General features: G+C 42.9%; 2 protein-coding genes across 5 annotated transcripts in view; both read left to right on the top strand.

Moving 5' to 3' along the window:
* Positions 1-712: 712 nt before the first annotated feature.
* Positions 713-13736, top strand: LOC140528805 (uncharacterized). 2 transcript variants are annotated; one of them, XM_072646977.1, is made up of 2 exons: positions 713-734; positions 12130-13736. In XM_072646977.1, the coding sequence occupies exons 1-2, from the start codon at positions 728-730 to the stop codon at positions 13326-13328; spliced, it is 1206 nt and encodes a 401-aa protein (XP_072503078.1). In that variant the 5' UTR covers positions 713-727; the 3' UTR covers positions 13329-13736. The 2 variants fall into 2 exon arrangements, with proteins under 2 accessions (XP_072503078.1, XP_072503079.1); XM_072646978.1 differs by lacking the exon at positions 713-734 and adding an exon at positions 10436-10538.
* An 11397-nt stretch (positions 13737-25133) lies between these two features.
* The window catches only part of LOC140528806 (uncharacterized), a 30763-nt gene continuing 30376 nt past the window's right edge, over positions 25134-25520 (top strand). The window contains exon 1 of one of the 3 annotated variants that reach the window (XM_072646983.1): positions 25134-25515. The gene's annotated coding sequence lies outside the window, so the exon portion shown is untranslated. The remainder of the gene's footprint in view (positions 25516-25520) is intronic. The other 2 variants (XM_072646980.1, XM_072646981.1) reach the window with 2 other exon arrangements.

Below are 25520 nucleotides of genomic sequence, written 5' to 3' on the forward strand. Positions count from 1 at the left end.
GAATGTTTGTTTGGAGTCAAGGAGACAGATTCAAAATATTCCTTAGATACGTATTAGCTTTGTGACACTGGGCAGGTCGCAACTTCTCAGCCTCAGTTTCCTCACCTGTAAAAAGAGGATAATAATAGTACCTACCTTAGGGGACAAGCGAGGTTAACATGTAAAGTATTTTGCAAATCTTAAAAGAATTATATTAATGCTAGCTATTATTGTTATCTTGATATAACAATCAGTGGTATCCCAAAGGGATATGGGCAGTGTTAGTATTAAGCTCCCCATCACTGGAGGTTTTTTTAGTGAGGAGGGGGGGGTGTCAGAAATGCTATAAAAAGAATTCTTTCTTAGATACAGAGTGTGCCAGATGACTTTTGAGACCCTTTCCAATTCTGTGCTCAGGGGTATGTTAGAGCCAGTTCAGACCAGCTAAAGAGCCAATTGTTAAATGATCAGTATATTTTATTAATTTGATTATCTTGCCTTAAGAAAGAAATGGAGAAAATTGTTAAAAAAGATTAAATTTAAAACTGTATCCTGCTTACATTTTTCCCCAGCGGTCTGGTGTTAAACATTAACCAGCACTACTGCTTCACTTGGTGATCTCATCAGCTACCATGGATCTAATTACCATTTCTATGCTGATGATTCTCAAATCTACTTTTCTTGCCCAAGTCTCTCTGTTGACCTCCAGTTTCACATCTTAAATTGCTCTTTAGACAACTCGAACTGGATGTCCGGTAGGTATCTTAAATTTAACATATCCTAAACTGAACTCATTATCTTTTCCCCTAAAAACTTTCCCTCTCTTACCTTCCCTATTACTGTAGAGGGCAACATTATCCTCCCAGTGCCTTAGACTCTCAACCTAGGAAGTCATCTTGGATTCCTCACTATCTCTCACGCGCTGTCAATTTCACCTTTGTAACAGTCTCTTGAAAATAACCCCCTCCTCAACACTGTCACCACTCTGGTACAAACCTTCATCACCTCACATCTTCCTTCCTTCCTTCCTTCCTTCCTTCCTTCCTTCCTTCCTTCCTTCCTTCCTTCCTTCCTTCCTTCCTTCCTTCCTTCTGTCCTTTCCCAAAACCTTAAACCAGTGTACGCTGAAGTCCATAGATTGCACACCAATAGGTTCCTGCCCAAACTTCACTTGATGGCTGTTTTTGGGACCCTCCTGGCTTCAGAGTGATTATCAATAATAACTGTTGCTCTTTTCCTCCCAGCTTGACTTACTTATTTTTTTCTTTTGCTTATTAAAGGGGCCATTCCCTGATTACTTCTTAGAGAGGCTTAGTCACTGAATGGCCTTACCTCATTCTAAGTGAGTGCCTGAAAAGGCCAAGGTCTCCCATTGCATTCTGGGCCTTCTCCAGTCATCCTGATGAATATCTGGTCACTAGGTCCAGATGGCTCAGGAGGAAAAGTGAAGCTGGTGACCTTAAACAGCCCTCCCTCACTCAAAAAGTCAAGTGCCAGTCATGTCATCATTTCTCTGATGTCATGGTCTTCTTTGATAACCAAGGACCAACACAGACAGATTCTCATGGTAGCAAATCTTAAATCTCAGGTTGCCTTCTTTGAGAAATGAATTTCCCTCTGTGATTGTTGATGGGATTTGCAAAAAGCCCAAGTGTAGTAACATAACCTTGTAGTCCTTGCTGTTTGTGAAGGCCAAGGCTAATCACTTGAGGTTTGGAGCTCTGAGTGGCAGTAGGGCTAAAGAGGACCAAGCGTCCACCTTAAATACAGTACTAATATGCTGAGACCCTGAGGGTGAAGGACCACCAGACTGCCTAAGGAGGGACAAATCAACCTAGGTCAGAAAAATAGAGCAGGTTAAAGCTTCTGAACCAATCAGTATTGGGATGGGATCCATGAGTGGCCACTGTCCTTTAAACCCAGATGAGATAGGGAGAACCAGTCCCCCCCCCCCAAAAAAAATGAAGAAGAAATTGAATGTGCCTAGTGAGGGACAGACTTTTGTCATAGTAATGAATCTCAGTTTCCTCATCTATAAAATTAGAATAATGATAACTAATATTTATATAGCTCTTTAAGCTTTGCAAAATGCTTTATATATATTCTCATTGGACTGTCCCAGCAAGTAGGAGCTATTATTATCCTCATCTTACAGATGAGAAAATTGGGGCTATGAGAAATTGAGTGACTTACCCACAGCTAGTCTCAAACTTGGATATTCTTGACTCCAAATCCAATGCTCTATTCACTATACCACCAAGATGATAATTATGCCTATGCCGCAGGGTTATTGTGGGGGAGGGAATGACTGATAAGCCTCAAAATGTCTTAGAAATATAAGTTATTAATTATAATTATTATTATTGTTAAACGATGGGTATCATAATCCCAAGGATTTTTTCACCAGAAAATGGAGGACAGAAAGGCAAGGGTTCTTCAGAACAAAAAGGGTAGCTGGGCTTAGATATAGGGAAGGAGGGACAGAATACAGGTGTACAAAACACGGACTTGTGGGCTTCCCTTCAAAAATAGTGGTTCCATTCAGAGTAAAGCATGGGAGTTGTCAAGTCAAATCAAGTCAAGTCAAGTCAACAAAGATTTATTAATCATTTGAATGTGCTGGCTACTCTGCTAAGGGTGACATAAAGAAAGGCAAAAATAGTCCCTGTTCTCAAAAGGCTTATACTTAGTCTATTGAAGCTTGTACCAGGCATCAGAGCCTTGGAGGGACAATATTAGGATAACTGCAGAACCTCCAAGTTGTATGGGACCATAGTAGGATGCCATCTAGTCAAATCCCCTCTATAATATTTCATACAAATAGTCAACCAACTTCCACTAGAAAAGATGTCCACTGATGGGTAACTCAGTACCTTCCTAAGTAGCCAAATTCACTTTGAGACAGTGCCAATTGTTACACTGAACTGAAATCTTGCCCTCACCAACCTCTATCCTCTGGAGTCCAGGAAGAACAAGTACAACACTTTTTCCCTACTGCAGTCCTTCAAAGTGAAGATGATGGCCATGTCCTTCCTCAGTCTTCTCTTCTGCAGGCTAAATGCCCCACTTCCTTCAACTGAACCTTATATATGATGGCGGTAACATGATATAGTAAAAAGTGCATTGGATTTGGAATCTGAAAATCTGGGTTTATATCTGGGCTCTGGCAAATGAGGAGTGAATGTATGACCAAGATGTGCTCTGGTGGTAGTAGCAGAATGGCTTTTGCTCTAGGAGCAACAAGCATTATTGAAGCTAAAGAGTAAAATGGAGGAAAGGCCAATGGGCTCTAGATAGAGTTTGGGGTTCATGTTGGCTTGAAGCTGGCCACATGCGTCTCAAGTATTCCCCTATGCCACCTCCAGTCAATTCAAAGCTTATTATGCATCTATTAATTACAAAGCACTGGGCTAAGTAGTAGGAATATAAAATTTAAAAATGACAGTCTACACCTCAGGGTGCTTATAGTCTAATGGGGAAATAGAATGTGTATGCAGATAATTGCACTTTTATACTCTAAGCCCCATTTAAATAAAAACTTGAGACCCACATAAGCTAGCACATGGTCCAGACACAGCAGAACAGAGGCAAGAATGCTGAGATTCTGAGTTTGAGCCAACCTTGTACATTTGGGAAGACAAAGACATCAATGGAAAGATGGCATCCTCATGGAACATCCATTCTACTGGGGGGATATAACATTCTACTGAGATAAAAACAAAATATATACAAAGGAATACAAAGTAATTTCAAGAAGGAGTGATTGCTAATAAGGGGAGAGGTTGCAGTTAAGCATTAGGATATGGCATTTGAGCTGTGCTAGGGATTCCTTTCTACAGAGATGAGAAAGGAGTGTATTACAGTCATCTGGAGGTCATTTGTTCAAAGGCACCATAGAAGGAGAGAGAATGATGGATGGAAATGAAGCTCAACCATGAATCAGAAATTGGGACACCCTTTTACTCATATATTAAACAGGGCCAATGGGCCTTTAGGCTCCGTCACAATCAGAGCTGAGCCCAGAATCCTTGAGTCAGTCCTACTTGAGACAAATCAAATCATAGAGACTTGGAGTTTCATCCAACAACTAGTCTGACCCAGATAGGTGAGAGACATTGCTATTCTCTTGTCATCTTCGTGCTATTCCTGTTCCCAGCCCCACCCCAACACACATGTTTAGAGCTTGGAACAACAATCAAATTATTATTTTACTATCTGCTATTTACTATCAAATTACTATTCCTGGTAAGAATTATCATGATCAAAATTTAACAAAACTGAGTTAAGTTTCCTCAGGCAAGATGTCATTTATTAATAGGGGCATGCTACCTGATGATAAAGGGTCAATGACCTTCCTCCATTTATGCCAAAGACCCTGAGCCAACAGGCAGCTCCCCTTTTATAGGTCTTGGTGAGTACAGAACAAAGAACAGAACAGGCTAGGTGACATCATGGGATTGAGGACTACATGATTGGTTACAGAGGTGAGGCACAAGGAACAATACGATTGGTTGGAAGTTTGGTAATGAGGGGCTAGCAATGACTCCCTTCTTCCCTCCTGAAGCCAAGAAATGCTCATTGTTTGAGTCCAGGTGCAAGGTCAAAAGATAACAGACCAATCCTTTTGGACAGCAAATGAGACAATATTAAAGGAAGGCTTGGTGGTGTAAAGATACTAGATCCGATGCCTTTGTGTTCACACACATCCCCCAAGGTTTAAGCTGAATTCCTTGAAGCAAGAACAGAACAGTGATTAGCAGGAGAGCTGGATTTCTAAAACCCATTACAAGTCAACTAAATTCTGAACCTAAGTTCAGGGTCAGAGATCCATGACTTAAACAATTACAGAACAGAATCAATTAATTGTAAATAGGATCAATAAGAAAATGACACAGGATCAATTTTAATCTTCTCAGAGAATGTCAATGATTTACCGTGTGGCTCCACTCACCATTTCTGCGACTTTCCAGTCCAAAACACCTATCACCAGCCCCCACTCCCTCATCTTCATAGCTTTCCCTTATTAGAATGGAAGGCTCTTGAGGACAGGATGTCTTTCTTTTTGTATCTCTATCCCCATCACTTAACATAGTACCAGGCACATAGCAAATATTTTAAATATTTTTTTTCATTCCCAGAAATTAGATTCTTTGACACTAGGAGAAGCAGTGGGCAGCTAGGTGGCTTAGCGGATAGAGCTCTGAGTCTAGAGACAGGAAGTCCTGAGTTCAGATCATCTCAGCTTCCTCATGGGGATAATAATAGCACCTGCCTCCTATTGTTATGAGGATCAGATAAGATAATATTTGTAAAGTACTTTGTAAACCTTAAAGTACTATGTGAATGCTATTATTACTATTATTATTACTATATTATTACTATTATAGTTGGAGGTTATTATAGTTCTTTACTACAAACTAACATCATGATGGTGGGTAAGTCATTTTATTTCTTTGTAGTTCATTTTCTCATCGATAAGTGGATGAGAAATTTATAGATTTCTACAGTCGGACACAGACATGCTCTAACTTGATTCTAGCATAGTGATGTCATTTTGGTCCTCATTGAGAATGAAGGACAATAACCATTAGGTACCTTCAGCATGCCTTGGGTGGGTGAGGGGAATATTGAGACATGGATCTTTAAAGTTCCTTATGAGCTCCAGAATTCAGATCCAACTGTGAGTTAGGGCTTTAGGAAGCAAGGAAGAGTAAGCAAAAGGAAAGACTAGCAAAGGGGTAGAGTAAGAAAGGCTAGAAAAACCTTTGAGATTGGTTTGGGGCCTGAAGACTGAGCTCAAATGTGAGGGAGAGAGCATGAATCCCATCCAAAAGCCCATTGTAGGCTCAGGGCTGGAAATGCACTCTGGAAACCTCATGCCCTCATTTCCTGACTTCTCACCTCATCCCTCATGCCCTCCATACCGCACACCTAGCCTAGAGAAGGGCCCCAGCCTCCACTCCCTCCTATATCTGCTGCACAGGGTAGAAGTTCACTCTGCGCTTGCCTCCCTAGCCCTTGGGAAAGTCAGGATTAGAGAGTGAAAGTGAGTCACTGAAAGTCAAAGAAAATGAAGGTGGCAGAAAGAAGGAAGAGAAGCCAATAATGCAACAGGCCAAGCCCAGGTAGGGGTAGGGGAGACTCAGAGTGGGAGAGTCTGCCCTTGCCCCTCTCGAGGTGTGCTGGGGCCAGCTCCAACTTTCTGGGTGAGCATTTATACAGCAGAAATCAGCAAACTACTGATCAGAGCTTGAAGTGTTTACTGTGTTGTTGATTGTCTAGAGCAGGGGTGGGGAACCTGCAGCCTCAAGGCCACATGTGGGCCTCAAGTGTGGCCATTTGACTGAATCCAAACTTCACAGAACAAATCCCCTTAATAAAAGGATTTATTCTGTAAAACTTGGACTCACTCAAAAGGCTACACCTGAGGACCTAGAAGGCCTTATGTAGCCTCGAGGTTTAAGGTTCCCCACCCCTGGTCTAGACTGATGATGGAGAAAATGTTATTAATGCATATTAAACTGAAAAGCATGATGTGGGGACATTTTGGGGGGTAGATTAGAAAACCCACTGTTAAAACACTTGCCAGTATGCCCCTTCTCCTTCCTTTCCTCTTAAAACCTGGCTATCTTTTTGCTTGTTAACTTGCTAATGCACTCATCATGTTAGAGTGTATATTCTACCTACCTGTACTGGGGCTTATATACCCCGACAAGACTGTAAACTCCATTGTGTGTGACTCAGACTTTGCACTGGGAGCAAATACTAGCATAGTGGGCATGCTGAAGGTGCTTAATGGTTGTTGTCCTTCATTCTCAATGAGGACCAAAATGACATCACCGTTAGAATCAACTTAGAGCATGTCTGTGTCCAACTACAGCTGGTCGGACCAATATGAGCTCAGCATGTTCTACCATAGGTCGGACACAAATAATCCATGTCAATATTTGGGGTGGATTCTCTAAAATATTACTGTCAGTCTGACAATGGACCCTGAATCCTTTTCCTCCTTGCTTCCGTTTAAAAAAAATATTTTATTTTCACCCCCAATTATATATAAGAAGACTTTTTTGCATTCTTTTTTTAAGTTGTGACTTCCAAATTCTATCCCTTCCTCCCTTTCCCTCTCCTCCCTGACACAGCAATCAATATGATATCTTGCTTCCATTTCCTCTCTTCATTAGGGGCAAAGAGCTTGGTTTGAAGGAGAGGGTTAGGGAGAGGAAGGAGAAGAAAAGATCCCAGTGAGTCCAATGGGTAGAGGAAGCAAGTAAAATCTAGGTAAGAGGTAGCCTTGATTGAGGAACAAGCCCAGGGTTGTGGCAGAGATCTATCTCATTTGATATCTTCTCAGGACTAGCTATTATGCATGCTCATGTCAGCATATCTAGATGGTGAGAACATGATGAAAGCTGTCCCTGCTTCCCCTCCTTCCTCCCTGCCTCTCCTATACCCCCCCCCCCCAAACCTAACTCTCACCCTAACCTCAATCTGATTTGGAAGGAAGATATCAAGTTTGATTCTTAGATGCTTTTGCCCTTTTCTTCCCTAAATATCGGACGAAACAATACCTCACTATAGACAGACACCAACAAGTTCCCTGCTCCGGAAAGGAAACTGCCTTTGGACTCCTGGCCCAGGCTGAGACCTAACATTGCCCCTGATGGTCTGGGGTAACAGGGGAAGAGATCAGAGAAGTCTCAGGTGTCGTGAAAGATGAGCTCATCTTGGTTATCCAGGGCGGGGGCTGAACAGCTACACTCATCATGTGAGTTTGTGGATCTGTGAGGTCAACCCCGAGGCAGGCTGGGGGTTAGAGAGAAACCCACTCAAGAATAGTTCTCTCAAAGGGCAGAGAAGTGGAGGACCTGGTCTTGAAGGCAGAAACTCGGGGTCTGATTTTTCTAGCTTTGCTTGGATTCTCTAATTTTATCTTCTCCCTCACTCTGCTCCCTCCCCTCCTTCACCCTCTTCCTTCTCTCCCTCCCCCCCCCCCCACCCGTTCTTCTTGATTTTCCTGGACTGATAGAATGCTCACACAGACACACTCCCCCCTAAGGCCCTCATTATGCTATGAATCAGAGGGTGGAGAAGATGTCTCAGATACCCCTGCCCAAGAAACTCATTCAACCGGTGCGATTTCCTTTTGACAGCTACTAGCTCTTGGCTGTCACAGACTTGCCAGGGCCATAGGTTCCCTCTGAGCTCAGCTTTCAGAGGTGAAAGGGACAGGTCATCATGCATGTAGGTGAGGCAATACAGGTTCTAGGAGGAGCCCAGTTTCTGGGCTTCTTTGAGTTGTATGATTTTGAAGCCTGTGAGAGATGAGGAGAATGTTCACTGCTCTAACATCACCCCCAGAGTTGCCACCTTAGGTCTAGGATTTTTGTCCACATCCCTCAGGACCTCCTCCTGCTTCTTTTCTCTCACTCCTCACCCCTCCCTCTCCCCTTCAAAACTGGGTCATTACGTTAGTTGAAAAGGAAGACTATAGGGTTAAGACAGAGGGTCTGACTCCTCTGACTCTCCCCTCCCCCAGGAAGGATTACAAGGGTTTTGGTGTAGGCAGATGGGACAGGGAGAGAGACAGGGCATGGATGAGGTCGAGAGAGACTGGCCATTTCCAGAATTGGAGAGTCAAGCTTCTCCTCCCTCCCTTGTTCCCTATCCTACCCCCCAAACCAGTGAGATTTATGTCAGCCTTGGCTCACAAGGAAAGGCTAGGGAGGAGAAGGTTACAGTGAAAGGTCACCAGTATAGGGGTGTAGGGGGTAGAGAGGATGAGGTCAGGGGAGAGAAAAGGAGGGAATATGAGGAAGGCAGGACGCAGAGAAGGAGGGATGTGGGTAGGAGTTGGTGTGAAAGGGATAAGTCCAGGGGGAAAGGAAGATACCTATAGAGGAGGGAGAAAAAAGTTCAGAGTTGAGAAAGATGAGATCTTTCTGAAGGACACATTTCCATCAGTCAGTCAATAAGCATTTATTATTTACTTACTATGTACTAGAGAATATAAAGATAGGCAAATACAGTTCCTGTCCTCAAGAAACTTACATTCTAGACAGGGAGAAAATATGAAAAAAATAAGTAGGTGTACCCTTCTGTGTGTGTGTGTGTGTGTGTGTGTGTGTGTGTGAGTGTGTGAGTGTGTGTGTGTGTGTACAAACACATAGAGGAGATTTAAGGTAACCTGGGAAGGAGTGGTGGTTACAGCACCTCTGTGGGGATGGGAAAGGTGTTCTATAGAAGACAGACTTTGAGCTGTCTTGATGGAAGCCAGGGAAACTGAGGCAGAGGTAAAGAGGGAGATAATCTCAGGCATCGTGAATACAAAGACTGTCCCACAGAAAAGGGGGAAGGTCAGTGTGATGGAATTGCAGAGTGTATGGAACAGAGTAGAGCTTAAAATGTGAAGGTAGGCGGGGACTAGATTAAGGAGAGCTTAAATGACAAAGTAATTTATATTTGATTGTGGTGGTAATTCCATCATTCTCACCAATGACATCCTCCTCCTCCTCCTCCTTTCTTCAAAGAGCTTTTTGGCATTTCTTGCTCCACAGCTTTGATGCAAAAGTAGGAGAAACTGGAGAACAGCGAAACCTCATTGGATCTATCCCAGATGGGAGCAACAACAAAGTTTTCTGGCATTGCAACATTCCCATGTTTATTTTATGTTCTAAATGGAAATAAAAAGAAGCACAATGTATTCCCCACACCTCCCTATAGTACTGTGTAACCAGTGTATATATGACAACCTTTTAGAACAGGGTCCTTTAGGGACTTCAGTTAAATTGCTGCAAGAGAGTGCCCAGAGTGGTTCTGGGGATGTGGTCATTGTCCAATTTAAAAGGGAAATATCCTTGACTTGATGTAAAGATAGATTACCTTTATAAAATTTAGTCTTATTAGTTATGCCAAAGTTTGAACTAGATGACTTCTAAGATTCTATAATGTGAAGTCACATTTTATATGGGGAGGTCCAGAGGTATGTCCTAGATAAACTCCAACCCCCCTTTCTTCTTCCTTTGCAGAGGGTTCTATCCTTTATACCCTTTTTCCTCTAAACCTTTGAGATTCATCTCACACGTCAATAAATGTGATTATCCTATTTTACAGATGAGGAAATGGAGGTATAGAGGAGAGGCAAAGCTAAGGTCACAAGGGGAAATGGGGCCCAGAACCCTGAGCCCATTTTACAGGTGAGGAAATGGAGAGATCTGGCTAAGGTCACAAGGGAAGAGGAAATGGGGCCCAGGACCCCAAGGCTATATGCCTCACCCAGTAGAGACCCTAGCAAATGCCCCATCAGGTGAGTGTCACGCTGGAGAACACTTCAGTGGCATAGGAGTTATCCCTGGGAGAAAGATCCCCCTGGGGGATTTGAGCATGAGTCAGGAAGGGACTGGAGGAAGTTGACCAACTTGGGGTGGTGAAACCAGTCAGTCCCCATCCCGCTCCAGTGCCCCACACGTTGAAGGTTGGGTTATAAAGCCTCTCCCACCCCAGTGCTCAGCACTGTATACTTGTGCAGCCTCCTGTTCCGCTTCCCCTGGCGAACACTGGTAAGTCTTAGCCAACTGGTCCTGGGGGCTTCAGGGCAGTGTTGTTTCCATCATGGCCAACTTCAGGGCCACAGAACTCAGGGAAGCCTGGCTGGCCATGGGATAGGGAGGGTTGAAAAGGTTATGAATGCTCTCCAGGTGTATCCTGGATGTGTTTCCCTATCTCAGTAATGTATAATTAGCCTGTGAATCTTTGTCTACATGCTTGGAGAAGGGAAGGGATAGCATAGATGATCAAAAAACATTTAAGGGACTATAATAATGTATTTGGCTTAGAAATGTAGTTTATGATGGAAGGGAAGAGGTGGTGGAAGTGCATCCCAAGCCTGGGATCTGGGAAGAGGCGTGTCAGCAATCCCTTTCCAAGAATGGAATTTGGAGTACCAAGGATCAGAGTGCTAAGATCACAGAATCAAATTTAGATCTGAATAAGACCTTACAGGTCATCTAGTTCAAACTCCTCATTTTACAGTTAAGAAAACTGAGGCAAAGAGAAGGTAAGTGAATTACAGAGCCAAAATCCTAACCCAGGTCCTCTAACTGCTGATCTAGGAAAGCAGGCTTTCCACATACAATTCTGAAAGGATCTTATCCAGTGGGTGGAATGTTGGTTTATTCCAGATTTCAGGTTTAGGAAAGGAAGAGCCTCACAGGGTAGGCTCCTTCTCCTTCATTCTTTTTCTCACATTTGCATTTCAACCCTAAGGGTAGTGGTATTAGTTGTTAAAGAAGGAAGTATGCTATGTCTAGCAGTTAGGTGGCACAGTGGATAGAATGCTGCGCATGGAGTTAGAAACACTCATCTTAGTGAGTTCAAATCTGGCCTCAGGCATTTACTAGCTTTGTGACCCTGAACAAATCACTTAACTCTGTTTGTCTCAGTTTCCTCATCTGTAAAATGAGATGGAGAAGGAAATAACAAACCACTTCAGTATCTTTGCCAAGAAAATTCCAATTGCAATCATGAAGAATTGGACAAAACTGAAAAACGACTGAACAACAACAAAAACGTGTTATATTGGAAAGAGGTAAACTAGAACAGAGTGCCTAGATCCAAATTAGACGTTGGAAAAGTCATTTATCTCATCTTTAATATGAGGAGGGTGGTCTAGATGTTCTGTATTGCCTGCATCTCTTTCAGGGAAATACTTGGAGGGCTGTTGATTTACTCTGTGATTAACAAAGACTCAGTTCCCAGGGTACAGTGTATAAAGTGCTAGACTTGGAGTCAGAAAGACTTGAATTCAAATTACTCCATAGACACTTAATAGCATGTGATTGTTGTGAGGATCAAATGAGATGACATGTGTAAAGTGCTTTTACAAGTCTTAAGGTCTCCAGAGCCAGGATGCTGACTTGATACCACCAATAAGGATTATCACTAAGCTACAGTTGTCTCTCTCCTCATCCCTAACTGTAAGCTTAAACCACCAATCTCTTTCATTTTCAGGAGAATGGTAGAGCTTCTCAATTCACAGCAGAGTGCTCTACAAATGAGAAGTCAGGTACTGTCTATGGTTCCTGGCTTCTAACCTCTCAACTAGGTCCTGGGCCCCTGTGCTAACTTAAAAAAATTTTTTTTTTATCTTAGGTAGAATTAATATCACCTCCAAGATGTCTCATTATCAGTACAAACAGCCTGTGAGCCTTCCCCCTGCCCTGAACCAGGAGCAGTGTAAGCAGCCCTTGCCCCAGATACCTGTTCCTGTCCCACAGGAACAAGTGAAGCAGCCCACGCCAGTACCTGCACCATGCCCAGTGCCTGAGCAAGTCCCAGACATGCAAGAAGAGCCCACTATTCCTGTGAAGACAGTTCCTGTTCTTACTCCACAGTCAGAGCAGAAAGGAAAGCAGCAACTAGAAGAGCAGTTAGAATATAAGCAACAGCTGGAAGACCCGCTGGAACATAAGCAAGTGCAGCAGCTGGAAGAGCAGCTGGAACATAAGCAAGAACAGCAGTTGGAGCAACAGCTGGAACATAAGCAAGAGCAGCAGTTAGAGCAGTTAGAGCAGCAGCTAGAACAGCAGCTGGAAGAGCAGCTGGAACATAAGCAAGAACAGCAGTTGGAGCAACAGCTGAAACATAAGCAGGAGCAGCAGCTGGAAGAACAGCTGGAACACAAGCAAGTGCAGCAGTTGGAAGAGCAGTTGGAGCAGCAGCTAGAACAGCAGCTGGAAGAACAGCTGGAACACAAGCAAGTGCAGCAGTTGGAAGAGCAGCTGGAGCAACAGCTGGAACACAAGCAAGAGCAGCAGTTAGAAGAGCAGTTGGAGCAGCAGCTAGAACAGCAGCTGGAAGAACAGCTGGAACATAAGCAGGAGCAGCAGCTGGAAGAACAGCTGGAACATAAGCAGGAGCAGCAGGTGGAGCAGAAAGAAGAGCAGCTGGAGCAGCAGCTGGAGCAGCAACTGGAGCAGAAAGAAGAGCAGCTGGAGCAGCAGCTGGAGCAGCAGGTGGAGCAGAAAGAAGAGCAGCTGGAGCAGCAGCTGGAGCAGCAACTGGAGCAGCAACTGGAGCAGAAAGAAGAGCAGCTGGAGCAGCAGCTGGAACAGCAGTTGGAGCAGAAAGAAGAGCAGCTGGAGCAGCAGCTGGAACAGCAACTGGAGCAGAAGGAAGAGGAGCTGAAGCAGCAGCTGGAGGAGGAGGAGAAACAGCAGGAGGCTCAAGGGTGCATTGAAATTCCTATCCCCATCAAAGAGCCTGAGCTGGTCCCTCAGGCTCCAGAAGAACCTTTCCCTCCTGTGGAGCAGCAGCAGAAGCAGCCAGTGCACTGGCCCTTCAAACAATAGTAACTTTCTCCAGCTCCCCCAACCCCCAGGACCTCTTCTTCCTACAAAATGAAGTCAGAGAGAGAGAGAGAGAGAGACCTGGCCCAGGCTTACCTCATGCTTTCCCCAGCCTCGGTGGTCTTCCTCATCCTGTGAATGAATGGCCTTGATTGCCTTCCTCTCTCTGTGTATTTCATGCATCTCTAGGACAGGGGGCAGGCACCCCACCTCCCCCTGCCCTTTCCCCAGACTCCGTCCCAACCTCATCCGCACCTTGGGAATTGAGCCTCTACTTAGTGGACTGTATAACCTTTTGCGGTGTCTTAAATATCATCCTTAAGTTTTGTGTCCTGCTAATGTGTCTTGTGTGACCGTCTCAATGTGAGTGGGCATTTGTGCTCCTCCTAATAAATCTTGGAATTCCTGAAACACAGTGTCCTCTTCTCCTTTATTCACAAAATACCCCCTTTGTTTCCAGCACCCTCCATAGCTGATATCTGACTTTCCTTTGGCCATTCTCTTTGTTCTTTAGCATGATGCTCTAGAGATAAGAGTGAACTGGGATTCAATAGATCTGGATTCAAATCCTATCTTTATCACTTACTACCTTTTATCACTTTGGGTAAGTTACTTCTCTTGGCCTGAGTCTCCTTGGGGTGGTGTGTTGGTGGTGGGGCAGGTAATTAAACTAGGATCAGGGGTGGGGAATCTGTGACCTTGAGGCTACATGTGGCCTTCTAGATCCTTAAATGTGTGAATTTGGATTCTGTCAAAAGGCCACACTTAAGTATCTAGAAGTCCAAAATTTACAGTTCTGTTAAATTTGGATTCTATCAAAAGTCCACACTTAAGGATCTAGAAGGCCAAATTTTACAGTTCTGTTAAATTTGAATTCTGTTAAAAGGCCACATTTAAGTATCTAGAAGGCCACGTGTGGCCTCATGGCTGCAGGTTCCCCACCCCTGAACTAAGTGGACCAGGTCTGAGATGCTCAGAAATTTCCTGCAGCTCCCATACGTTCCCATCGACTCCATAGCTATAACAATTCCTGACAAAGTAAAACAAACGGAAATGAGGACATCAAAACTCCACCAAGTTATTAGGCTCTGAAACATTCCCTGAATGCTCCTCTTATATCTGAATCTAAGACCATTGACTTAGAGCTAGAAGGGGCCTTAGAAGTTTGTGTATTCAACTTCCTCATTTTTGAGATGAGGAAACTGAGACCCAGAGATGTTAAGTGACTCACCCAACGATGCCTAGATAGCAAGTGAGATTTGAACCCGCTTCCTCTCTTTCCAAATACGTTGCTCTTTCTGGTGCCATTGTGCCTTCGAAGAGATTTGTCATCTCTTTTAATAAAATTAGGTCACCTCCTCCTATGCCCATGGGTGTGTCTCAGCCTGTCAGTGGATCCCCAAGGGAAAGAATCTTGGGGAAGAGGGAAGAGAGAAGAGAGAGGCATGAGTCAGCAAGTAGCGGGGATAAGTCCTCATCCTGGTTTTTGTTTCCCTACTTCCCTTTTTTTCCACCTCAGTTTCTCTCCCTATAAGTGAGGAAGAGTTGCTATTAATCTGGCAGAATGTGGGTTGGCTAGCTGCTTGGTTAGTAGTCCAGAAGACTTCTGTCAGAACCACACTTGTGATGGGGCAATGGGACCTGGCCCAGAATACTGGTGCCTCTGCCCGTGACACCTGGCTCACCCCAGTCCTCCTAGATCACCTAATTAATTTACTTGACAATCCTTTTACTGTCTCACTTGGCCCACCTCAGACTACTGGTTTATACAGACCGCTCCTTAGTCCCACCTAGATCACCTAATTAACCTACTTGATACTCCTTTCACTGTTGCACCTGACCCACTCCGGACTACTTACCAGTCCTTAATCCCACCCAGATCCTTTCACTGGCCCTTTTGTATATAAGCATCAGCCTCATCCTCATTAGGTTGCAGGTTCACCCTGCCCATCTCCATTGGTCTTAAATTAACTTTGCCACTTCATGACAATTCATTCCAGGACATAGCTGCCCTGTACCCTTTTGGGGATTCCCAGCAATCCCAAATCGGGTCAGTACGCCAGTGAAGCCTTCCTGAATCTACCATGTTAGTTTCCCTTATGTAGACTGGTCCATTGTGACTCCTTCTATACTGGACAGTCACCAAAAATGTAATCCCCCCTCCCAGAATACCCTCTCTGATTTAGGGGTATTCATTCTTTCTCTTCCCTCTACCATGAATCAAGTTCTTTCTAGATTAATTCTCAGTTAGTTAGGAAGATTTCTGATGCATGGGTGAGGGGAGGTTTGTGGCATTTCAACCAAATAACTAGAGTCTATGCAATCATTTAATAAATTAGCTATTTCCTCCCCCTTGGGCATAGGCTTGGAACAAATTCTCAATTTACAGATAAGGAGTCTCTTATTGTGCTAGGCACTTTGCTAATTGTTCACTTGATCCTTACAGCAACCCTAGACGTAGGTGCTCTTAAAATCCCCTTTTTACAGTTGAGGAAACTAAGGTAGACTGGTTAAAATGACTTTCCTAGGGTCACACAGCTAGTAAGTGTCAGAGGAAGCATTCAAACTCAGGTCTTCCTGGCTCTAGGCCCAGTTCTTTATCCAGTGTGGCACCTGGCTGCCTCTGTAATAACAGCTTTGCTTCTCCAGCATTTTACATCCTTCATATCATCTGAATCTCAGTTTAGAGACTTGTCTAATGTCATGTGGTCAGTAAGTGCCAAAGCCAGACTGGTTCCTAAACCATGAAGCTATTTTTCTACTGGTGTAAACATACAAGATCAACCTGGTCAGTAGTGCCAGAAACTGAGAGCAAAAAACCAGCTCAGTTTAAAGGCATAGCCTGCCCTAAACCTTAGAACAATTCCACCCCCTCCCATCATGATTGATTTTAGCTGTCTCAAACAATAATTCTCACACCCATTTCTGACACTTCAAAGACAACCAAGAGGCTCATCTCTTTAGTTTAAGGCTCTAGCTCAGGTTAAAATGCTAATATCCCTGGGAACCCTTATACTTCAAGCTCGTTTCACTCATTTACATCTTAATGTGAATAAACTGATTTTAAGATTTTGCTGGAGGGGAGGGAGCTCATTAGGGCAGAGCACTTGAGTGAATTACCTGCCAAGAAGGGAGAAATATGGGAAAGGGGGTGGTTGGGTCAAAATGACAGCTAAGTATGCTTATTTTTAAAAAAATGACTACTTAGAGGCCACTCCCTCCTAGATACCTCTGTCCCTGTCACCCTAATTCCTTGTGCCTAAATCTCCAGGAAGTGGAAAACCTAGTTGAAAGAGTGCTGACTTGGAAGTTAGGAGATCTGGGTCTAGGTGTAGCATTGACTGTGTGACCTTAGTCAAATCACTCTTAGAGTCAGTCACATGACTGGGCTCAAATCCCAGCTTTTCTACTTTCTACTAGTGTGACCTTGGGAAAGTCCTTCAACCTCTTGGGCCTCGATTTCCTCATCTCTAAAGTGAGGGAGTTGGATTAGATGATTTCTAAGTCATCTTTCAGCTCTAAATCTATGAGTCTTTGATCCAGGGATGCCTCTTACAGTTTTATACAACAGAGGGGAAATAGCTAATCCATTACATGATTGGGCACAATCTAGTGGTTTTGATGTGGTTTGGGGTTCTGGGAGCCCTGATGATGCAGCTTGGGGTTTCTAGGAACTCTAAAATGTTAGGGTTCTGGGTGAGTCTGTCTGGAAAAAATTCAAGCACTCGGCTTTCTTTTAGTCAGAGCAGCAAGATTTACTGTGACTCCAATAGGATGGACTAGATTCCTAAAGAGTCTGCAGCTTGATGAGGGTGAGATTGATGCTTATATACAAAAAAAATTGGATAGAATTAAGGAGTGGTAAATAGTCTGGAGAGGGGGATACCTTGGGGGAGATGCCAGGGACTGAGTAGTGTGGGAAAGTTCAGGGACTGGGTTGCTGAAATATGTGAGAAAATGTATACTTCAAAACCACTGAGAATGTTCTGGGAGGAATGATTACATTTTCCTCCATTTCCCCAGACTAGACATGGGGACCTCATAAGAAGAACCTTAGAGGTCTTCCAGTCCACCAGTCTCACTTTACAGATGAGGAAACTGAGACCCAGAGAGGTTAACACTCCTTACCCGATGTCACACACAAAAGGATTTGGAGCCCAAGTCCCTGGACTCCAAATCAACACTTTTTCATCTTTCTTAATGAAAGCTTAAGGGCACATTTCCTTTAAACCAGCTTCAGTACTTATTTAATGATTTCAAACATCTGAGTGGCCCCAAGCAAATCACAAGCATATTTTGTAAATCATAAAATATTTTATGAGATGAGTCATTTTCACGATTTAGTAGATGGTCAGATGTTTCTCTTGAGTTGTGGTAATGGAAAAAAAAATCATTACCTGGGTCTAGCCAGGTGATGAGTCTTCATGAATTTAATGAGGCTGACCTACTCATGACATATCTCCAGGCTGGGCCTGTGTGTATGTGTTTCCTACTTGATAAGACTTGCTTGAGCTTGCTGACTTAGCCTGAGAACTCAAGGCCATGATGAGGCATTCCAGGAAGATATTATGTAGGAATTTTTTTCTTTTTACTATACACTCCTGATTAGGGGATGTGATAGAGCATAGTGGAAAGTGGGCTGACTTTGGAGTCCAAGGACCTGAATTCAAGTCTTGCCTTTGTTACTATCTGTGTGACCTTGGGCAAATAACCTCTCTGGTTTTCTTTATCTGTAAAGTGAGGATGTTGAACTAAGGTTTTTTCCAACGCTACATCTATGATTGATTAGGAAGATCTTATGATTTCCCCTTGCAAATAGATCTTAAAAATACGCCTTTAAAAAGTGAGGAGGTCTATCAATTGGGAAATGGTCGAACAAATTCTCGTATATGCTTGTGATGGAATATTATTGTGCTGTAAGAAATGCTAAGCAGGGTGTTCTCAGGAAAACTAGGAAAGACTTACATGAACTGATGCAAAGTGAAATGAGCAGAACCAGGAAAACACTGTTCCTCAGTAGCAGCAATATCGTATGATGATCAACTGTGATTGACTTAGCTCTTCTCAGCAATAGAATGATCCAAGACAATTCCAAAGGACTGAGGATGAGAAAATGCTAACCCTCTGCGGAGAGAGAACAGATGGATTCTGAATGCAGATTGAAGCACACTTTTTCTGTGATTTCTTTATTCTTTCTTGCTGGCATTGTTTTGGTCTGTGTTTTCTTTCACAACATGACTAATGTGGGGGAAAAAAGAATATGTGCCTTTGTGTTCTGGGAGAAAGGAAACAGAAAGGAAAGGGAATGGGTGCTAGAAATTATTTCCAACCCAAGAGAAGTAACTATACCTAGTGCTAGAAAGGAAAAAAGGATGATCAGAGAAACAGGAGAACCAGGACAAACCCATGTCATTAAAGTCAAGGAAGGAAAGAGTATCTTGTGGTCACCATTGCACTGATAAGAGTTCTGGGACAGCTAGGTGGTGCAGTGGATAGAGCACCAGTGCAGGAGTCAGGAGGACCTGAGTTCAAATCTCACCTCAGACACTTGACACTCACTAGCTCTGTGACCTTGGGCATGTCACTTAACCCCAATTGCCTCATCCTGGGTCATCTCCAGTCATCCTGATGAATATCTGGTCACTGGATTCAGATGGCTCTGGAGGAGAAGTGAGGCTGGTGACCTGCACAGCCCTCCCTCACTCAAAACAAAGTCAAGAGCAAGTCATGTGGTCTTCTTTGGCAACGAATGATGAGCACACACACACATAAGAATTCCTAAGTCTTTCAAATTGGCTTTTCTTTACAAATGCCATTTTGTAATTGTTCTCTGAGGTAATTAAACTCAAGGAATAAAAAATGATCCACTCTTTTTGAACATAGCCACTGTGGGGGTTTGTTTTGTGGGACTAGGCTTATCAGTCATGAGAATTTTCTTTTGCTTTCATTTTGATGGGGGTCAGGGAGAGGTTAGTAAAGATATCATTAAAATTTTTAAAAAAGAGAAAAAGAATCACTGATGTATTTAAAATACTCCGATGAGGACAAAATGATGATCAGGAGGACAAGCAGTAGAGCTTTGAAAGTAATTTGTTGAATTTATTATATACTTATAAAGAAAAGCAAGTTGTTCATAATAGATTTTCAACTTCATGAAATAATAGCTAAAATTTATATAACACTTAAAGATTTGCAAAGCTTAACTCACCTGATCTTCATGACAGGCCTAGGAAGTAGGTGTTTTTATTATTTCCATTTTCCAGGTAAAGTGACTGAAGTCTAGAGAGTTTAAGTGACTTGTCCAGGGTAACATAGCTAAGCATCTGAGGCAAGATTTGAACTCTGATCTTCCTGACTCTCAATCTAACACTCTCTCCACTGTACTGCCTAGCACCTTCTAGTTATATAATTTTGTTTTCCTATTCCACTTCATATATGGAAAAGTTGATCTTTTTCTGTGTTGATTAAATTCAAATTAAAAAATAAAGAAGAAAGGTGGTGGTTCCTTGTGTCAAATGCTGCAGAAAGATCCCCTTCTCTTTTAGAACTCAGTGCTGATTGAAGTGGAAAGAATACTAGATATAGAATCAGAAGACCTGGGTTTGAATTCTAGTTCTGCTAATTACTATCTGTGTGATTTTGGACAAATCTCTTTATCTTTCAGGGTCTATAAGATGAGAGTATTGGACTTGATTACAGGTTCTTAATGTTCCCTGCTTCATGAATTCCTTGGGCAGTCTGGTGAAACCTATGGTTGTCCTCTCAGAATAATGTTTTCAAATGCACAAAACAAAATGCATAGGACTCCAAAAGAAACAAATTGTATTGAAATACATTATCAGAGAGTAAACAAACCAACAACCAAAAAAAACCACCCCTCAACCCCAAATTCATGGACCTCCTATTTAGAGAGTAGGACATGAAGTCAGAAAGTTATCGTTTCCCACCCCTGGCCAACCAACTCCTAATGCCTTTGATGCCTGCCCTACACAGCTCCACCAGCTGAAAATCTATCCCATTCTTCAAGATCCACTCTCTCCTTCCTGACCCCTAGAGCTGGAAGTATTTCCTAATTCTTGTGAATTGTCATAGCACTCTCTCTGCACCTTTCTTAATTACTTTTTGAGTTGACTTTTACTTGTAGCTATTTGTGAAGATATTCGCCAAAGTCTTCCTTGTTATGAGACCTCACTCATACACACTCTAGGGTTGTTATGTTTTTGTCACTGCTCCCCTCTTGAGGTCTGGGTTCATTCATACTCCTCAGGGATTCTCCTTGCATGGAGATATAAAGGAAGAGAGAAGGGGAAAGCTCAGAAATATACTCATTCTGATATCCAGGATGTTATTCAGAACCCTTATCGCTGCTTTTCAAAACTGGTATTGATGTGAGTGAACAGGGGCTCTGAACTTCAAAGCTCACACTCATTTACTAAGCCTCAAGGTTCAATGACAGGTGGGTTTTATCTGTCTCCGCATTCATTCTAGTACTCATTTATCTCACACTCCCTCCAATCAAGGCTTACTTGACTTTAGACACAGGCACAAGCTGCCAGGGTTCCAGGTCCTCATTTCTAAGTGAATTGATTTTCACTTGCTCTAAAACATTTCAGACACTGGCTCTCCAACTTTCTTTCATCCACCCTGGGCTTTTTTCTGCCAACATGGCTTCTCAATCAGCAGGTGATGCATATACCTAAGTATGCCTGAAAATTTGTGAACAGCTGTATCTTGCTGCAGTGTCTAGCTGCTCCATCCCAGTCTAACATTCCTCCAGTGTCTGGCACACAGTCAGCTCTTAATAAATGTCATTTTGTCTTGTCTTGTCTCCTGAACCTCACCATAGCCCAAAAAGAGTCCTGATTCTTGAAGGCTATTCCAAAGGAGTACAAATTCTGTCAGGTCCTACTAAGGTGAACTGTTTTAATTCTAGGCTTTGTGGTGGAATATTGTCTACTAAGATGTGGAGGGGTTGATATGTGCCTCCATGGAAGGAACATTTCCTCCTTTACTTCCAAAAGAAGCAAACATGGCAGCTCATCAAAGAATTATAACACTTGTTGTAAGACAGATAAACACAGCACACAGGAGGACTGCTAGCACAGGTTTACTCTTAATCTGGTCAGACAGGAAAGACACTAAGAAGGGGTTAATAATCTTGTTTTATTCTAGTCTAGTTTTCTCAGAAGAGGATTGCTGATAATAGGAGCACAACTCCTACAACATTCCCTAATCACCCTTCTCACAGGGGTTGGAGAGAAGTGGGGGCAACTACCCCTATATCTTGATGGGGCCAATGGAAACAGGCACAGCTTGTGCTGCTTTCCCTAAATCCCCTCAGGCCTCAATGGGGGCCAGGTGAGGCAAACACAAATTTCCACCCTCCAAGCCTTGATGGTGGCCGATCAAGGCACACACAACATTCCAGCTTGTGTATTCAACCCTAAGGTTTCCCATTCACTGACCAATGCCCATCTACTTTATAGGGCAAGAGATAAAGAAGGCATATTGCCAGCAATAGCCTCACAAATTTACATGACCTCATCCCTGTTATCTCACTGTGCAGTCACAGTGGATGTTCATATTATTTATCATTATATAATGCTGTATAAGCATGGTGGAGATATTTTGAACCATAACAATTAGAGATTGCTATGACTATGAATTCTGGCAAACTGAACTCTTAAGAAATAACAAAAATTCATTTTACACATCCTAAAATCCATCTTACTTACACTAAAATTCACCATATATACTTATTGAGAGCAAAATTTAAACACTCAGTATATATAAAGAGTCTGGTTCTTTGCCCTCATCATTTACCTCCAATCCCTCCATGCGTCAGTTTTTTTTCCCTAGGTCTTCACTCCTACACTGGCTACACTCTCATTCTTTCCCCATTTTGATGCCTTGGTAAACCAGTTCAAATCTACACTGTCCTCTTTTCTTGTGTTCTTTGCCTCTTTATCCTATGGCTGATCTTGCCCTGCCAAGCCTCAGCCCACTATCCTCTGCCTTTGCTCCTATGTACTTAATGAAATGAGTAAGATTAACTCATAATGTTTAATGAAGCTGGAGAAAACAGAGGAAACTGTGTTGATTGGGTCCACTACAGATTTGTTACATAATCTGAACTGGGCCCTCACTTCCACAAAGCAATTCTTTTACTTCTCCCTTGTTGATATGTTAACCCACTCATCATGGCAACTTTGTCAAACATTTTCATCCCTCCTCAAACTTCCCATGACTCTTCCTTCCTCTCTCCACTGTCTAAGCTGAGAATCTTGCCTTACATTTCATTGAAAAAAATTGAAACCATTTGCCAAGAGTTCCCTGTTCTCTTCTCTTTGTCTCACATTACTCAGGAACCGTTTCCCAATATCTCTTTCTTCTCCCCTGTCTAATATGAAAAACTGACCTTTCTCTTTGCCAAGGCTAATCCTTATTCATGTACAAATTATCTCATTCTATTCTATCTTTTCCAGCATATTGCGCCTTCTAGAATTTATATTCTCTCACTAATCTTTAATCTCTCGCTGGCTGCTTCCCTTCAGCCTACAAATACTCCCATGTTGCCCCCATCCTCAAAAATCAAATCAAACAAACAGAAAATCTAAACCCTCACTTGATCCCCTCTAGCTTTGTTCTATACTTCTGTTAGTGCTAAACTTCCTCTACAATTGTACCTCCCTGTCTTTTGCTCTCACTCTTTTAACTGTACATTGTGACATCTGACCTCATGTTTCAAATGAAGCTACTTTCTTCAAAGTAATCAATGATCATTTGAACATCAAATTAACAAGCTTTTCTCAATCCTCATGCTTCTTGACCTCTGTGTAATCTATATCATTGATCATGTTCTTCTCATTGAAATTCTCTTCTCATTAGGTTTTTGTGATACTACTAGATTTTTTTCCTACTGATCTGAACACCCCACGCATAGATTTTCATCTAGGTCCATAACCATTATTGTGAGTTACCCTCAAGACTTTGTACTGCTGCTTCTTCTCCTTCTGTGCTATTTCACTTGATGGTCTCATCAGTTTACATGGATTCAATTATCAACTCTTTGCAGATGATCTCCAGATCTACTGCTCCAGCCTTAACCCCTCTCCTAACCTCCACAACTCATGTCTTCAACTGCCTATTGGACATTTAGAACAAGATATCCTATAGACATCTTAGAATCTAAAATTCAGATGCAAAACATACAAAATGGAAAATATTATCTTCCCTCCAGGCCTCATTCTTTTCATAATTTGCCCATTATCATTAGCAGTATTACAGTTCTCCCAGTGACTAAGGCTCACTACCCAAATCATCCTACCTCTCTCCATATCCAATATGTTGCCATTCTGTAAATACTCCCTTCCTAGCACCTCTTGTACATGCCCTTTCTCCCCTCTGACACTGCTACTACCTTGATGCAAGCCCTTGTCTCCTCATACTTGGATTACTGCAATAACCTCCTGGCTGGTCTTCCTGCCACATGTCTGTCCTCATTGCAGGCCATCTTATGCTCTGCTGTCAGATTGATCTCCCTAAAGCACAGGTCTAACTGTGCTACCTCCTCCCATCACCCTCCCCTCCCTTTCAATAAACTCCAATGGCTCTCTGTTACCTTCTAGATCAGACATAAAATGCTCTGTCTGACATTCAAAGTGCTTTATGATCTGCCTCCCTCTTACCTTTTCAGTCTTATACCTTATGCCCCCAACATAGTCTGCTGTCCAGTTAGGCTGGCCTCCTTGCTAGACCTCACCCAAGACATTCCATTCCCTGACCCTATTCATTCTCACAGGCTACCCCCCATACCTGGAATTTTCTCCCTCAATGCCCTCTGCCGGGCCCTGAGACTTCCTTCAGTCTCAGCTAAAATCCCACCTTCCCTGATTCCACTTGTTAGTGACTTTCCTCTGTTGATCCATCTTTAATTTATCCTGTATGTTTCTTGTTTGTACATAGTTATTCACATGTTCTCTCTCCCATTGGTCTGTGAGCTCCTTGATAGCAATGACTTGTTTTTGGGGGGCAAGGTGTTCTTTGTTTCCTCAATGTTATGCGTAGTGCCTGGTACCTTTGTTGTCGTTCAGTCATTGCAGTCAAGTCCAACTTGTAATGACCCCACTTGGGGTTTTCTTGGCAAAGATACTAGAGTGGTTTGCCATTTCCTTTTCAAGCTCATTTTACAGATGAGAAAACTGAGGCAAACAAGGTTAAATAACCTTCCCAGGGTCACATAGCTACTGTTTGAAGCCAAATTTGAGTTGAGTTCTTCCTGATTCCAGGCCCAGCACTTTATCCACTGTGCCATCTAGCTGCCCTTTGGTACCTAGTAAGTGCTTAGTGAATGCTTGTTGATCACTAGTTGACCAATATAGAACTAACATTAATGCCCTGCTAATTGGTTCTTGTTCAATCGTTTCAGTCGTGTTTGACTTTTTGTGACCCCATTGGAGGTGTCTTGGCAAAGAGATTGGAATGGTTTGCCTTCCTTCTCCAGCCCTGCAAGTAGTAGAAGCTTTATACATTTGTTATAGTCAGAGCTTAACTACAGTATGCCTGTGCCTTAGTTTCCTTACCTAGTAAAGGAGTCTGTTGCATCAGATGATTTCTTAGCTTCCTTCCATCTTCTTCTAGTTGAATGAGCCTGTGGGTGATTTTTAAGAATACAAGTACAATGAATGGGAGGAAAGAGCTATTGTCCAATGCACATATTTATTGGGTGAATCACTACACGATAAAGCCTGAAAGATCAGGTCCCCTAGTCATTGGGACTTGTCCAGGCCGGGGAGCCTATCTCCTGTAGTTTGTGTATGTGTGTGATCATGGGGCAACAGGGGATGTGTCTGGGCAGGATGAAACCAGGCAAAGCCAGTCTGTTGGCTCTTTTCCCTGAGAGGAGGAAATAGCAGGAGGGAAAGTGACTAGACAGCTATGAGCAGATCTGGGCTTTGTGATTCAAACTTGGACAAGTTATTCTGCCTTCACAATTCGAAGTTTCCTTACCTAAAAGGTCAGGGGCTTTGACTGAGTCTATGTTAGATTCCCTCCAGCTCGGAGATACTTCTCTGTTCTTTGACTGGAGCCTGTTCTACAAATAGAACCTGGTTCTGCCTTGGGAGTTGGGCCATGTGGGAGCAAGGGTACCATGGAGAGAACTGAGAGACTTGAGGGGACTCTGCAGCTGGTGAG

The sequence above is a fragment of the Notamacropus eugenii genome, chromosome 2 (assembly GCF_028372415.1).
Source record: "Notamacropus eugenii isolate mMacEug1 chromosome 2, mMacEug1.pri_v2, whole genome shotgun sequence".
Lineage (NCBI taxonomy): Eukaryota > Metazoa > Chordata > Mammalia > Diprotodontia > Macropodidae > Notamacropus > Notamacropus eugenii.